Source organism: Lepisma saccharinum, chromosome 25 (assembly GCF_977018435.1).
Source record: "Lepisma saccharinum chromosome 25, izLepSacc3.1, whole genome shotgun sequence".
Lineage (NCBI taxonomy): Eukaryota > Metazoa > Arthropoda > Insecta > Zygentoma > Lepismatidae > Lepisma > Lepisma saccharinum.
In genome coordinates, this window is record NC_139253.1 from 29783509 (window position 1) to 29796793 (window position 13285).

At 37.9% G+C, this 13285-nt stretch overlaps 1 protein-coding gene across 1 annotated transcript; it reads right to left on the reverse strand.

The window, feature by feature from the left end:
- Positions 1-762: 762 nt before the first annotated feature.
- On the reverse strand, positions 763-12548 carry LOC145978549 (clotting factor G beta subunit-like). The gene is made up of 3 exons (XM_083111233.1): positions 12479-12548; positions 3146-3590; positions 763-1781 (listed from the first exon to the last, which is right to left on the reverse strand). The coding sequence occupies exons 1-3, from the start codon at positions 12484-12486 to the stop codon at positions 1626-1628; spliced, it is 609 nt and encodes a 202-aa protein (XP_082967359.1). The 5' UTR covers positions 12487-12548; the 3' UTR covers positions 763-1625.
- Positions 12549-13285: the final 737 nt, after the last annotated feature.

A 13285-nucleotide genomic window follows, 5' to 3' on the forward strand; every position in this document is an offset into this window, starting at 1 on the left:
ATTATTATTAGTTAGTTTAGTTTCTATTTCCCAATGTTTCTAGAAATAATTGTGGAGATCTCATAAATATCGTAGCATTATTTGGACTGCAAGTGTGACTTTCCTTTTACTTTGATTTATTATTCATATCAGGAAAATTTGTACAGTAATGATAGTGCAGTAAAAAATTTCTGTAATCCTGCAAGAACAGCAACAATAATAACACACATCATCTTACAGTGCTGCTTCTTAAGCTGTAAGTTCTGTTTAACCTGGATGGGTTGTTCTGTGGGCATGGAAATCTGTGCAGTAGAGTTCTGCATTGAGGCTTTTTTTGCTCGATCGTCTAATAGTTCACACGGATGATGCTAGATGGCTTACGGAATCGACTGTTTCTTTGCTCCAGCAAATAACGCTCGAATTGGGAAATGATCGGTATAGGCTCGTAGCCCAGTAGTTACAACCGTAATTTTTCTGTAGTAGTGGGCCTTCAAATATGCTTCGTGAAGTGAAAGACGCAGAGAAATTGAAACTAAAGTGTACATAGTCATCATCGCCATGTTAAAAAGTAATTTAGTCTATCTTACCAATACATAGCAATATATGAAAATGACTAGATGATTATGGGCTGAAATTACCAGCACGAATTTTTCACATATATTTGTACGATTATTGTCACATTGAAATTATATTGGATATTCTATATATTCGATTGAATCACGCTCGAGCGTGGGAGATTCGATCTAGTTTGAGCAAGTGAAAGTGGTCCAATGCAGTACTCTACTGTGCAGTATAATAATCTGATGGGAGAAAACCCAACACACTGTGATGTAAATCTCAGTTTTTCTTGGTAATGAAAAGTGAAAAGATTCTTGATTCTAAACTTTCAAGAACTAGCTGAAGATGAGAGTGTCAACTCTCAATACCTCAGAATCATCGGTGATAACTTTACTCAACTGGTTTGGCACAAATAGGTTTTGAAGTAAGCTTCTGCATGCAAATTGCTCCAAATATTCACAAGAGTCTCTCTCCCAAGAAATCCACAATCAAGTCATTTGTTTATTTGTATTGCAATTGTGGTAATGTGGTAAGTCTTGTAAAAGTCAAGCATGTAGCATAATTTCTAGATAAACTGTATCTAAATATGTAGGCAAATTTGCAATTACAGATAAACAAATTTGTTTGTATGCAGAACCATACTCAAAGCAGGGGTTAGGCATCGGTGTCCTCCAATGAGGAAAATTTATGCAAAGCATCTTCTGCTGTCTCATTGTCACCATAGAAGCATCCTCCCAAGCCTCAAGCAAACAATTTCGACCTCAAGGCTGCACAGACTATGTATCAAAATTTGTGTCGATAAATTAAGGTTTATTACAGTGCAATAATGCAACATTTTCACATTCTTATTGAAAACAAGCTTCTCAGTTTAAAAATTCATAAGTAAGTTCTTAACTTCAAATTTACTGAGCAAGAAGAAATCTACTAACCTATATAATTCAGTTGTCACATGTACTTATAACATATCAGTCTAACTTTTCTTTAACAAATACACAGTCTTATCATTCATATTTACACATACTAATACTAAAACATAAATTACTGTGAACTATGTACATATGATGATGAAACAATGGGTATTTTCAGTCTTAATTTACAGTTTGCTGAATCCAATCAACATAGTCAGATACTCGAGTATAAAGACCTGGAAGTCGTGGTCGAGCACAACCAATCCCTGTTGAAACCACGCCAACCAGCATGACTTCTTTGTAGTCACCAATCATAAGAGGGCCACCACTATCAGCCTATAAGATAAAAGGAGAGAATTATTTATGAAAGTCCTTAATTGGGGCAGTAAAATTTCACACACAGTCCTGTTAAATACAGTTTTTCTTGTTATCTTATGCTATGCTATTAAGAACGAATATTTTTATTTTATTAGAGTGTAGTGCGATGAATGAATGATAACTGATTACATGCATTAGCTTTCAGCACAGAAAATCCTGATCAGATTATCAGGTGGCATGATTGATTGATTGATTTGTATTTTATTCGTGTTTGTGCCAGTTTTGGCTAATTGCGAAGATGAGGATGAATGGTGGTCGGATAAAGTAGATGAAGGGATGGTCACAAGCACATAGGGACAGGACACAATGCGTCCAGATGCCAGTCCAGGGTGTACTATGTGTAAGTGAGGTTGACATTTGGGTGGCAGTAACCTATTACATAAGTTCTAGTCACCCAGGATAGTTTCTTTTGTGGGCATGGAAATCGAGTGATGTCTGTCCAGTACAACAATCTGATAGGAGGAAGCTCAACACCCAATCACCCCCATATTGCTTGCAGCACACCCATTGAAAAATATCAAACAAGTCTGATGTTTCATCTGCAATCTGATGCTGGTTTTCTGTACTGATTGGCCCCAATGGACTGGTTAAGCGGTGATGTCACTAGCAGCCAATGTCTGGATGTGTTTCCAAACATGATTTTCAACCTGCTTGCTCCTACCCTTTTGTAAGATATCATATTCTTCAGAATCTAGTCTTCACATTGATGTAGGATACACATTATCTTTGCTTCCTAACTGCTGTCACTGCAATAAAAGTCATCCCTTCACCATCAATTTGCAATTCCAAAGCATAGGGGCTTCCCAGTGTGAAATTTTGTTTGGAAACATACATTGTGAACACTGGCTCTGGTGATGTCATGCTTAGTCAGTCCATTTCAGGATCATCTTGCCACATTGCAAGATAGTCCCTCAAGAGTCATAAGTCGCACTGTTGTGCCATTTTTTCACTTATAGAGTGGAATATTAATATTACTGCTTCCAATACTATGGTAATTTTATATCCCCTGTCCCATAGAATTTCTGGAGACACTAGTGATGCAGTGTGAACTACCTGGTATAGTGTTTTCTTTCTTATTTTTTTAAAAAAAAGTGAGTAATCTGAAAAGTCCACGAAAATAAAGTGTTTTTTTTCTTGTCAGAATTTTGAAATGAAAATAAGCTCCACTTTTATATTGAACCCACTTCTTGAGGAAGGTATTCTGCATGAAATGTTCTCTTAGTTTGGATGAAAAAGTCAGGGAATTTGTTTTGTCAAAATCAGTGGGTGTCTGGTTTATGAGTGTGTTATATATTCCAGTGCACTGAAAATATGAAACTTACCCAACAAGCATCTCGGCCACCAACTTCATATCCAGCACACATCTGCGAATCGAGAATCTTCACTTTCTTTCCTTCGGATAAATACCACTTGAGACATTTTGCATTGTCCACTACGAGAAGCTTTACTTTCTGCAGAATATTGGCACGCCCACCTTTCGATGTGCTTTCCTCTAGCCACCCCCAACCTGCAGCTACAGCTTCGTGGTCAATGAAAGCATCTTCTTTACTGTTAGGCAAGCAAGCAGGCCAAACCACTTCTGACCATGTGACATCTCGATCTAGATGAAGGAGGGCAATATCGTGGACGAAAAGAGGACACTTGTAGCCTGGGTGCATTATCAAATTATCCACTCCAAATTCTTCTGCCCGGGGTGATTCGTGGCTTGTAAGATCATGTTCTCCAACGGTTACTCGTATGTGGCCTAGTGGTAGCTTCACTGGACCACTGTAATGAAAATATTCATGGTAAATATTGTTACTAAGCTATTATTTTGAAAATGGGCAGGATGCATATAGTACTTTTGTGCAGAACTTCATGCCACTTACCTCGCACTTAACTGATTCTGTTTCTATGTACAATGAATGTCGTGGCACACATTTTATTGTTTATCTGATATAGGAGTGTAAGCACCATGTAAAAATTGTTCATGTTTCTCTATATCTGATGAATTGAGTTAAGTACTGCAAGTGAGAGAATTCTATTTTTTCCCCTGTGGATTTTAGAAACTCTCAAGTCACAATATGGCAAAGTTTCATCTCTGTGTCTGTACTGATCAACACATGATTTAAAAATATAATCAAAATGTGATTGGCAGTTGCACCCTTATGTCTTTATCCCCAAGCCAAGCCATGCACCTAAATATTGTAAGCATTCCCTTGATATTTCAGCTTAGGATCACGTCTGGAGCGATTGGTCTGCAAGCATAGGCGCTGACTCCATGGGGCTTGGGGGGGGGGGGGGGGCTCGAGCCCCCCAATGTTAACGATGTGGGGGCAGAGCCCCCAAATAATTTTGCATTAGAGGATCTAATGTATTATTTTGCTTCTCTTGTAAAGTTTACTCTGAATTGTGCCACATGAAATTAACTTGAAATACACATTTGAAATGTTCTAGACCATCAACTTTGGGGCTGAGACCGCTAAACCATCAACTTTGGGGGTGGGGGCTATGACCAGAGACAGCAAAACACATGACTTATTTCTATATACTAAGTATGTAATTATGAGTATTATTAAAATTTTTACTAAAAAGAGTTTCAAGAGACAACGTGCATGAACTAGGGTAGTGGATGGGACGTTCGGGCTACAAATGGCTCTAACATGACATTCAGAACAGGATCATTGATATATTAGGGAGATCTGTTTTGCGCTCCGTGGTAGCAGGTATTAAAAGTCGGGAATATTTTGCTATTATGGTTGACGAAACTTGTGACGTATACATCCGTGGACAATTAATATTCTGCGTTAGAACTGTGAATAAAAATTTTGATATTTTTGAGGAATTCGTGGGCTTTTATGAGATTCCGAACTCTGAGGCCAAAACTTAAAAAAGGGAGAGAATGAGTCATTCATTAATTTATTTCAGTGATCAGAGGGCCCCCCCCAATAATTTTGACAAGTCGGCGCATGCCGACAAGGCATGCATCTAGTAGATTTTGCGAGCATGTTATGGTACTCCTCTGACAATGCTGTTACAGGCTATGACCGGTAATCTAAACATGGTCGCATTTGCCGGCCTCCGTGATGGAGTGGTAAGCACATCATGCTTCAATGCCAAGGAGTCCCGGATTCGTATCTTGGCCTGGCATAGGTTTTCTTTGTGAGTGTCGCTTCGTAAATTTCATCATATCATCCCTCAACCCCATCTCGCGATTAGCCAAAAGTTACAGATAAGCGAAGAATAATAAATCAAATCAAATGCGGCATCGAATTTACCAATTTTTCACATGTTCCTATGTGCTTTATTTAAAAGTAGCTGTTGAAGTAGTATAGTAGCTCTATGCAGTATTGGCGATTGGGTGACAAAACTTGGGAAGGCTTGGGGGCAAGGACAGTTTATTTTTTCACTGTAGACAAGGCTTAGCGTTAAGAGGCCATAGTGGGCAAAAATTGGAGGGCAACTGTCCCACGCCCCTCCTACCTAATAGCCGCCACTGGCTTTCTGGAATGCTGCAACTATGAATTAATTTAGTAATAAAAGCCATGTGTATTTGCAAGGGGGTAAAATTTGTTAAAAAAAAGTAAATGAAAGGAGTTTTCAACTGTCTTACGCTGTTTGCAGAAACATGTAGTGATTTTCAGTTCTCCTTTCAGTCATGGGCGTCCGGAAGGGGAGCAAGGGGGGACCGTGGCCCTCCCTGGAAAATGAAAGTCAACCAAAAATTATGTATTTCACTCATATAATTTCATTTTAGCCACATTAATATGTGGTAATTATTGCATTAACATCATAAATTCAAACTTAAGCAATGTTTTTTTAGGGAACTACACTATTTTGGGGGGAAATGTGACTTGTTTGCCCCCCCTGGTAAAATAATACCTTCCTTGCCCCTCCCTGGACAAAATCCTGCGGACGTCCATGCTTTCAGTGATATATTTACGCTATCTGTTGGTATCATTGTGTGACGTTCGGAGCAGTAGAGATTTCCAAGTTCGAAGAATCTATGTCAAGTGTTAATTCTTTCTGGGTACTAATCTGATATTCCCCGGACAGATTTCTTCATTTTTACAGAAGAAACTACTTATGGTAATAAGTTCCTGTAGCATTTGTCTAACATCTGGAAGGTGTTTTGTGTGATGTAACGGATTTCTTCAAATTTAAAAGTTTGGGGTTCATTTGGGGGCAGGTGACTCCGGCCAATTTCTAACATGCCCTTAACAGGGACTCTATAGATAAAGCCTTGGAGCCGGAGCGGAGCGGAGGCGGGGCCGCGTTAGCGGTTGGGAGCGGTACGTCAATTACCCCAGGGTAGTGTTACCCACGAGACGAGACTTTGGCCTGTCCCGTCTCGTGGAAATGCTGTGAAATGCTGTCTCGTCTCGAAAATATTCGTTTGTCAAAGGGACAAATGATCAATCTCGTCTCGTCTCGAATTTTTAAAAGCCTGTCCCGTCTCGTCCCGTGGGCAACACCACCCCAGGGGCGGAGCCCGGAATCGGTGGGAAATTTGGACTCAAAAATTTCAAACAAAAATATTTTTTTGTTTAAATTTCCCACCGATTCCGGGACGAAAAACGTGAATACACCTTAAAAAATGTTCCGCGAAGCAGATAGGTAAGTACAAATGTCAAAAATTGACAAAACGAAGAAGTTATAGGTGTCCGGGGAATATCAGATTTTTACCTCTTTCTGTTTGTTACTATAAATAACGTTTTATATTTGAATAAGCTAAAATGACAAGTTTCCGCCCATATTATTTGCAAAGTCTATGTACATAAAAAATGTTTCGTTGGCGAAGGAAGGAAAATGACGTACTTCAAACACACAGCTGGCATGTTTCTGCTTGCTTGTCTGTTACATGGTAAGTACACGTTTTCAGATATCCTAACAAATAAATTAGCTACACATGTATTATTGGATCTTTTCAGTGATGTCATAATTAGGATTAAGTCAAGAGTTGGAAACGAAGATATTTTTTGATACTTAAGGTTCAAGATAGCAAGCAAATAATGTTACGAAGTTCCAGGCGGCGAGGTGGGGGAGGTAAAAAACGATCAAGTTCTGTGAAGACTGTTTCTTCGTGTTGTCATAACAGGGCATGTAGAGAAGTGCTTAAGTAAAGCAAAGAGCTGAAGTTAAATGTTTCAAGTTCTATATCCGTTGTGAAAAATGTATGTTGCCCTTCTTCATTCGAAAGAATAGACGGAATGAATGTTAAGAATAACCTAATCGGGGCCGTCGACCCACTGTACCCCCTCGAGAATTACGTCGATTTTTTTTAATCGACAGATTTCAACGTTTTACGTAATATAAAAGTGGTTCCAGCGTTAGGAAACCACAAATAACGGAGATATTTGATCGCAAAGTATGACCCGCGTGAAGAAACTCCTATTCCGGACTACTGTCGCTCACTTTTCCCGTAAAAAATTCCCAAACAGACCAAAACTAACACTCCTGGCTTATCCTGACATTACTACGACCCCAAATTTTAATATTTGCCTAACCTAACCTTACCGTGCATGGTTCGTGGGGCTATTCGTGAATAGTTTGTGGGGCTACCTGTGAATGACGTCAGTGCCAAAATTTAACTGCAGATTCGTGATTACGAGGCCTAAATTATTGACTATGCGAAAAATGAACGAAATTGGCCACTCTCTGCTCGCTGCCGTATTTTTAACTTCATCCAGACATTCCTGCGATATCGTCCACTGCATTTCACACATTTCTTTTTTCCGGTCTCTAAACCATCCTCCTGCAACTCACGGATATACGCCTCAGGCTCCCGGCCGAAGAACGCCACGATACTGAAAATGTCCATACAGTCCCCAATATGCATTTTCAATGAATAGCACTTACCACACAAAAAACGCACGCCCACCTTGCAAACAATATATTGTGAATTTTTGCATGGTTTATGAAGATTATGTTATTTATGTACGCTTTTGTGGTTTTAACTCGCGGAGATGTGTTCTGCCAAAGTAAAGTACCTCTGTTTCCGTAGCCCAAAGCAACACAGTCCGAAGGCTTCGCAGAATTTAATGTAGCACCTAAAACACCAGATAGGACGTTACCTACCGCTTCATAAATACAAAATATTAACGACGAAAGTCAGTAAGTTAATATTAATTATTTTACATTAAAATGTATTATAAAATAATGTAAATCAAGCACGGAAGACTGAAAACTTACGGAACCAAAAAATCGTTAGGGTTGTTAATTTTTTGGTGTTTATAATTTTACTTTATGTTAGGAGTGCTAAGTTTGAGGACATTATCATTTTCACGTGTTTTGGAGTGTGCATACAACCGGTTTTTACGAATGAGAATCGGCGAAAGTACTCCCAGATAAGATTTATTTTGTACTAATGCGAGCTGTACTTTTGGATCAAATTTCTCGGTTATTTGTCGTCTCCGCGCCCTGAAACACATTTTATGTTAGAGTCCGAGTGCTTTCGGAACATCTCCAGCTGACTGCGCGAGTCTAGCCAGCGAGCCTACGAGCAGTGTACGGCGTGAGCAATAGAGTATGCTATAGGAGCAGAGTAGAGATGACGTCAGCGGTTCACTTCTTGATTTGAGGCGTCGGGAGTTACGACTCGCTCCCAAGGTGCAAGCGCAGATCGGCCAGAGCTGTTACGGAAATAGTCTCACTCTACATAAAACAGCGACTTTTCTATCAATTAAAAAATAATGTGACATTATTGTCGAGGGAGTACTCTGTTCGCCCAGCTCGTTTCTCCATCATTCTTTCTTTGTTTCTTCATGTTTCTCTATCTCTTTCTTTCCTCTATCCTTCCTCGGCTTCTCTTCCCTTCATGTTCTTTTATTCTATGTACAGTAAAACCTCGTTAATCCGGACAGGCCAAAAACAAGCAGAATGCAAGGTTTTAAATGTGGCTAGAAGTCAACAAGAGAACTTCCCAAAGAAAAGTCAGTCAACCACTGATGAAATTCTGATTCCCGCAAACTTTGTACTGTACTGTATAGTGTATTTAGGCCTATACCCTGTAAATGAACCATAATAAACGTGTTTTGTTGCTTGCTATAAACGGAGCTTTAATGCACTTTCTACTGTTCTTTTAGGTTATTTCAGTTAATCCGGACTTTCGTTCCGGTCAACTTACCCCCCCTTTAGTCCGGATTAACGAGGATTTACTGTATTACCTTTTCTCCTTTTTGTTCCTCCTCTCTCATTTTTTTTGCCGCTTTCTTTCTATCACGTTCTCTGAATTTTATTCCGTGTGTTTTTTTTTGTACTATTAAGTATAAATCACACCGGAAATTTCTCATGCTCGCCATTTGCTGGCTTGTACTATTGCAATTCTCTTCTTTATAGACTAATTTTGTCCAATGCTGGTGGAACTGCCCATTGGGCAGTAGGCTACTGTACAAAGTTAATTGCAACATTACAAATAAGGCACGCGTACAACTGCAGACTTGAATCGGTAAGGTTTGTTACTTAGGGGGAAAAGTACTTTATTGATAAGAACGTATTGACAGGGTCTGGACCCCCGAAAGACTCACCAAGGACTAAAATAATGAAAATATACTTGTTTAGCACTTGTATAATAGGGAGTTATTTATTTCCGCCAAAATTACTTGAAAGCATGGGGTTTGATCGGGATAATACAACCTTGAATAACAGTACCAAAGAAGATTTATTCTCACTACTACTTACATAATAATATGCATAACCTATTAATTTGGAACTTTACTTTTCGTCAACTGGATTTTTTGTTAATTCTTCAATAAATATTAAATTCTTTATCTTTTTCACGTGTCAGTTGTTTTAATACAATTTTGACGATCTTAACTACACGTTAGATAGATATTGAATGGGTGGCTGTTATATCTCTATTCTTACACGGTCTGTTTATCTATTCATGTAATGATAGCAATACAATATTAATTTACAAATTATGAATAGACCTATAAATTATATTGACGTATTACTTTAAACATTTACATTATTATTATAGTTACTAGTTATTTTTGAGACACTAGGTTCGCCCGAAATATATTTCTTGATACATGCCTGCTTATTGGAAATTTGCTGTTAAAACTATTTATCAACTAATGTATAAACTTTATTCTACTCCATATCACCAATCATATATCTTGATGATCTTAATGATATGTAGATATTATTATTAGTGTACGGAGGGGAACAATGACAAGACGTATGAGAATGATGGAAAAGGGAGCATTAAAACTTGAAAACTTGTACGACGAATAGCTAGCTGCGTGAGTGCTCGAAACAGAACTGTTTCCTTTGGGTTGAATTGGTATTCATATACCAGGCAGCATGAACATTTGTATGGAGGGGTAGCAACAAGGAGTGTCAAATGTGGATTTCTTTAATTAATTGTATGTAAATAATGATGTACATTCGAGCAAATGCTTCTCAATACATTATATTGTGAAAAGTTTTTCTTGTTTGTTCTCGAGTGGGGTCAACCCAACCACCTTCTTCACATAGATGTTAGTTATCAGCATTTTTAAGTCAAGGGTTTATTTTATATTATTCTCCGGAATGAGTATTTATGTAGAAACTTTTAGTCTACCGAATTCCTGCTTGTGAGTGATTATATCGTTCTTGCTAATGGTAGATTGTCCTAGGTCTTCAAAAAACCCGTTGGAGGCACATCGTGGTTCGGATCCCACTTTAAACTGTAGGTCCAATCCCGATTAGCCTTACTGTGCATAAAGTAATTTAAACACCAACCTAATCAATCAAAAAAATCGTCTTCAAAGAACTTTATTCTGTCCCTAATAGGATTGTATACGGTATACAGCAATCAAAAGACGGAAAACTTCACTTCTGTCACAGTGGCAAATTATGATCGTATCAGCCTAGTGATCTGCGTAACTCGCTGCGACACTACAGGTTCCAGGTTCGTACTCGAGGTAAGGTGCGGACTTTTTTATCATATTTGTTCAATTGCATCATTCATTCTCGCCTTCGCGTTTTACCCAAAAGGTAGAAAAACGACTTAACGTATAAAAATGAAAACGGCCTTTTCGTATTGGCTATTTTTTAAGCCATGCATTATCGAAGTTCTCTTGGCATTGGCGTGCGTAGGAGAATGCTGATGAGGGCTACAGCCCATCCCGAAATTTGGTGAAAATTTAAATTTGCAATGAAAGCAGTAATGAACTAGAGAAAAAACGAAGTGTGTAATGGAAACTCCCCTTAAAGTGACCTCCCATTATCATTTTTTGTCTTTGAACAACTTTTAAGACAAAGGTTAATAATGGTAAGTACAGTGCATCCTCCCCGTCTAGAATGCATCCACCCTTCTCTAAAAATTCCGCGTACGCTAGTGTCTGTTGGCATTACTACATTGTGTATTTTTAAAATATAATTAATTATGGTGTAAGTTCGTAACTGTGTGAGGGACGCATTAAAGGCAAAGACCACGGGTCTGTGGTATTCCAAAAATTTAGGTTTTAGTTATACCTGATCACCATAAGCCAAAAAAGTAGCACTTCGTTTTAATGATTCCATAACGATTGTACGTCAGAGCAATTCGAATAATTATTTATACTATCAGTTTATCTGCGCAATCGCCAGTTACATGAAAATGTACTCGATAAACGTGGTCTAGTGTTCAAGTACCATAGATACAGATCTGACGTTTTCGCAGTTGACTATAATGTCGGAAGATATTCCCAATCCCTTCAGTCCTTTGGTGGATTTGTCTAACCAAGGCAAACGGCAATTTCTTAAAGGAATGAAACAAATGTGTTTGTTCGTGTGCATCGGTACACTCGGAAGCAAAATTTGGTTGTGTAGATGTGCAGAGGTATATATCCTACATGTACACAATATTAAATTTGAGCGTGATCTTACAATTGTGGACCAAACACATGTTAGTGTAAGTGAGCTTGCTTTTTTTTAAATAAGACTTACTTTTTCTTGTAACTGTACAAGTTACTTCAAACGTGTGCGATAATTTCTTATCATAAAAATTAATTATGCTTGCATTTTTAATCTACTTTTAACCAAAATGATGTGTGTAGGAAAGTTCAAAAAGTAAGATTCCCATAACAATCATGCAAGGCAGAACAAGGTATGCACATCTGAATTATTCAAATTAGTTGAAAAAATGTGTTTTGCGTACTGTCCTAGTAGAATATCTTAACAAAAGTATTCAGAGATTGTTTAATTGCATTGGGAGCTTTACTTTTTAATTTTTCCATGATAAAACCTGTTTTTTGGATAGAATATCACAACTTACCTGCATTCGCCATCTTGATCAACCACAAAATGAAAGCTTGCAGCTGGAATCCTCTAGGTACCTGCTGTTAGTATAGTTCTCGCCTTACCAACGACATTATCCAAGAACCATGCTTCATTGTGGAAGGTATTTATGTGGTTTATGGGGAAAAATACCAAAAAAAATATTGATATTTTAGTTCAACCAATTGAAACGTTACATCTTATAGTTAAGTGATTAACAATGCAAACATGAATGTTACTTGACATTTTAGTTAAATGATAACTACAAAATTTGAGTTAGATTGAATTATTCAAACTTCTAGACAAAGAATACTTGTCCAGTGATAGATTACAATTATGGCAGTCGGGAGTCTATTTTACCAGATAAGAAACATGAAAAAGCATTCAGAATTGCTAGTTTCAAATTACATTATCGAGTTTAAAGACCTTACCTGCACATACAATGTGCAGCTGTGATAACCCATCGCTTATTGACTATCGTCCCTCCACAAAAGTGACCACCTCTTCTCTTTATAGAAACAAGCCATGGGAATTCCCCCTGTATCGCCGATTCTCCTCCAACGATTCGTGAGTTTCTACCACGCCAGGATCGCCCGCAAGGAACGTCTGCCACTGTAATCGAAAACAAATAAGCTAATGTTATTATACGGTTATGTTTGCGAGATATGTAGTGACAAACAATAATCTTCGACTAATATTAAACACAGCACGTGTATTCAATATGTACGCACCCTGTAAAGTAAATAACATCCTTGTACATCGTTAAACTGTTGTAAGGTAAAATTTAACAACATGCATGTTAATTTACAAAAACACGACGCAACCTTTTTTCTGGAACAAAGGAGAATACATATTCTTTCTGTGTAGTGGTTAGAATGAAAAACAAAGATGGCGTAAAAATTACCGTTTTTAGTGACTTAATGAGATTTCACTTCAGAGGTGCAAAATTTTCCTATTTTCACCCAAAGTTTCCCTTCGGTTTATAAAAAATTGAAATGACAATCACTAAACTTTATGTATTATTATTTTAGTAGTAGTAGTAGTATCTTTACCACTGTCTCACAGAAATCATTGTTTCACGGAAGTATTAGGATTCATTGCATACATGAGAGAAAATAAGACGGGAATAATGGATAGAATCGATGGCACCATTTTGAACTTTGCGAAAAATATGCGAAATGTAACAATTTTCACAAATATGAAATTCATACTACCACTGTTACTGCAATAACTTAAAT

What these genes read in the sequence shown, in the direction of transcription:
- LOC145978549 (XM_083111233.1), bottom strand. An exon ending in GTGGCCGAGATGCTTGTTGG is followed by an intron (nt 1,782 to 3,145) that starts GTAAGTTTCATA and finishes TTTATCTTATAG; the next exon opens with GCTGATAGTGGTGGCCCTCT.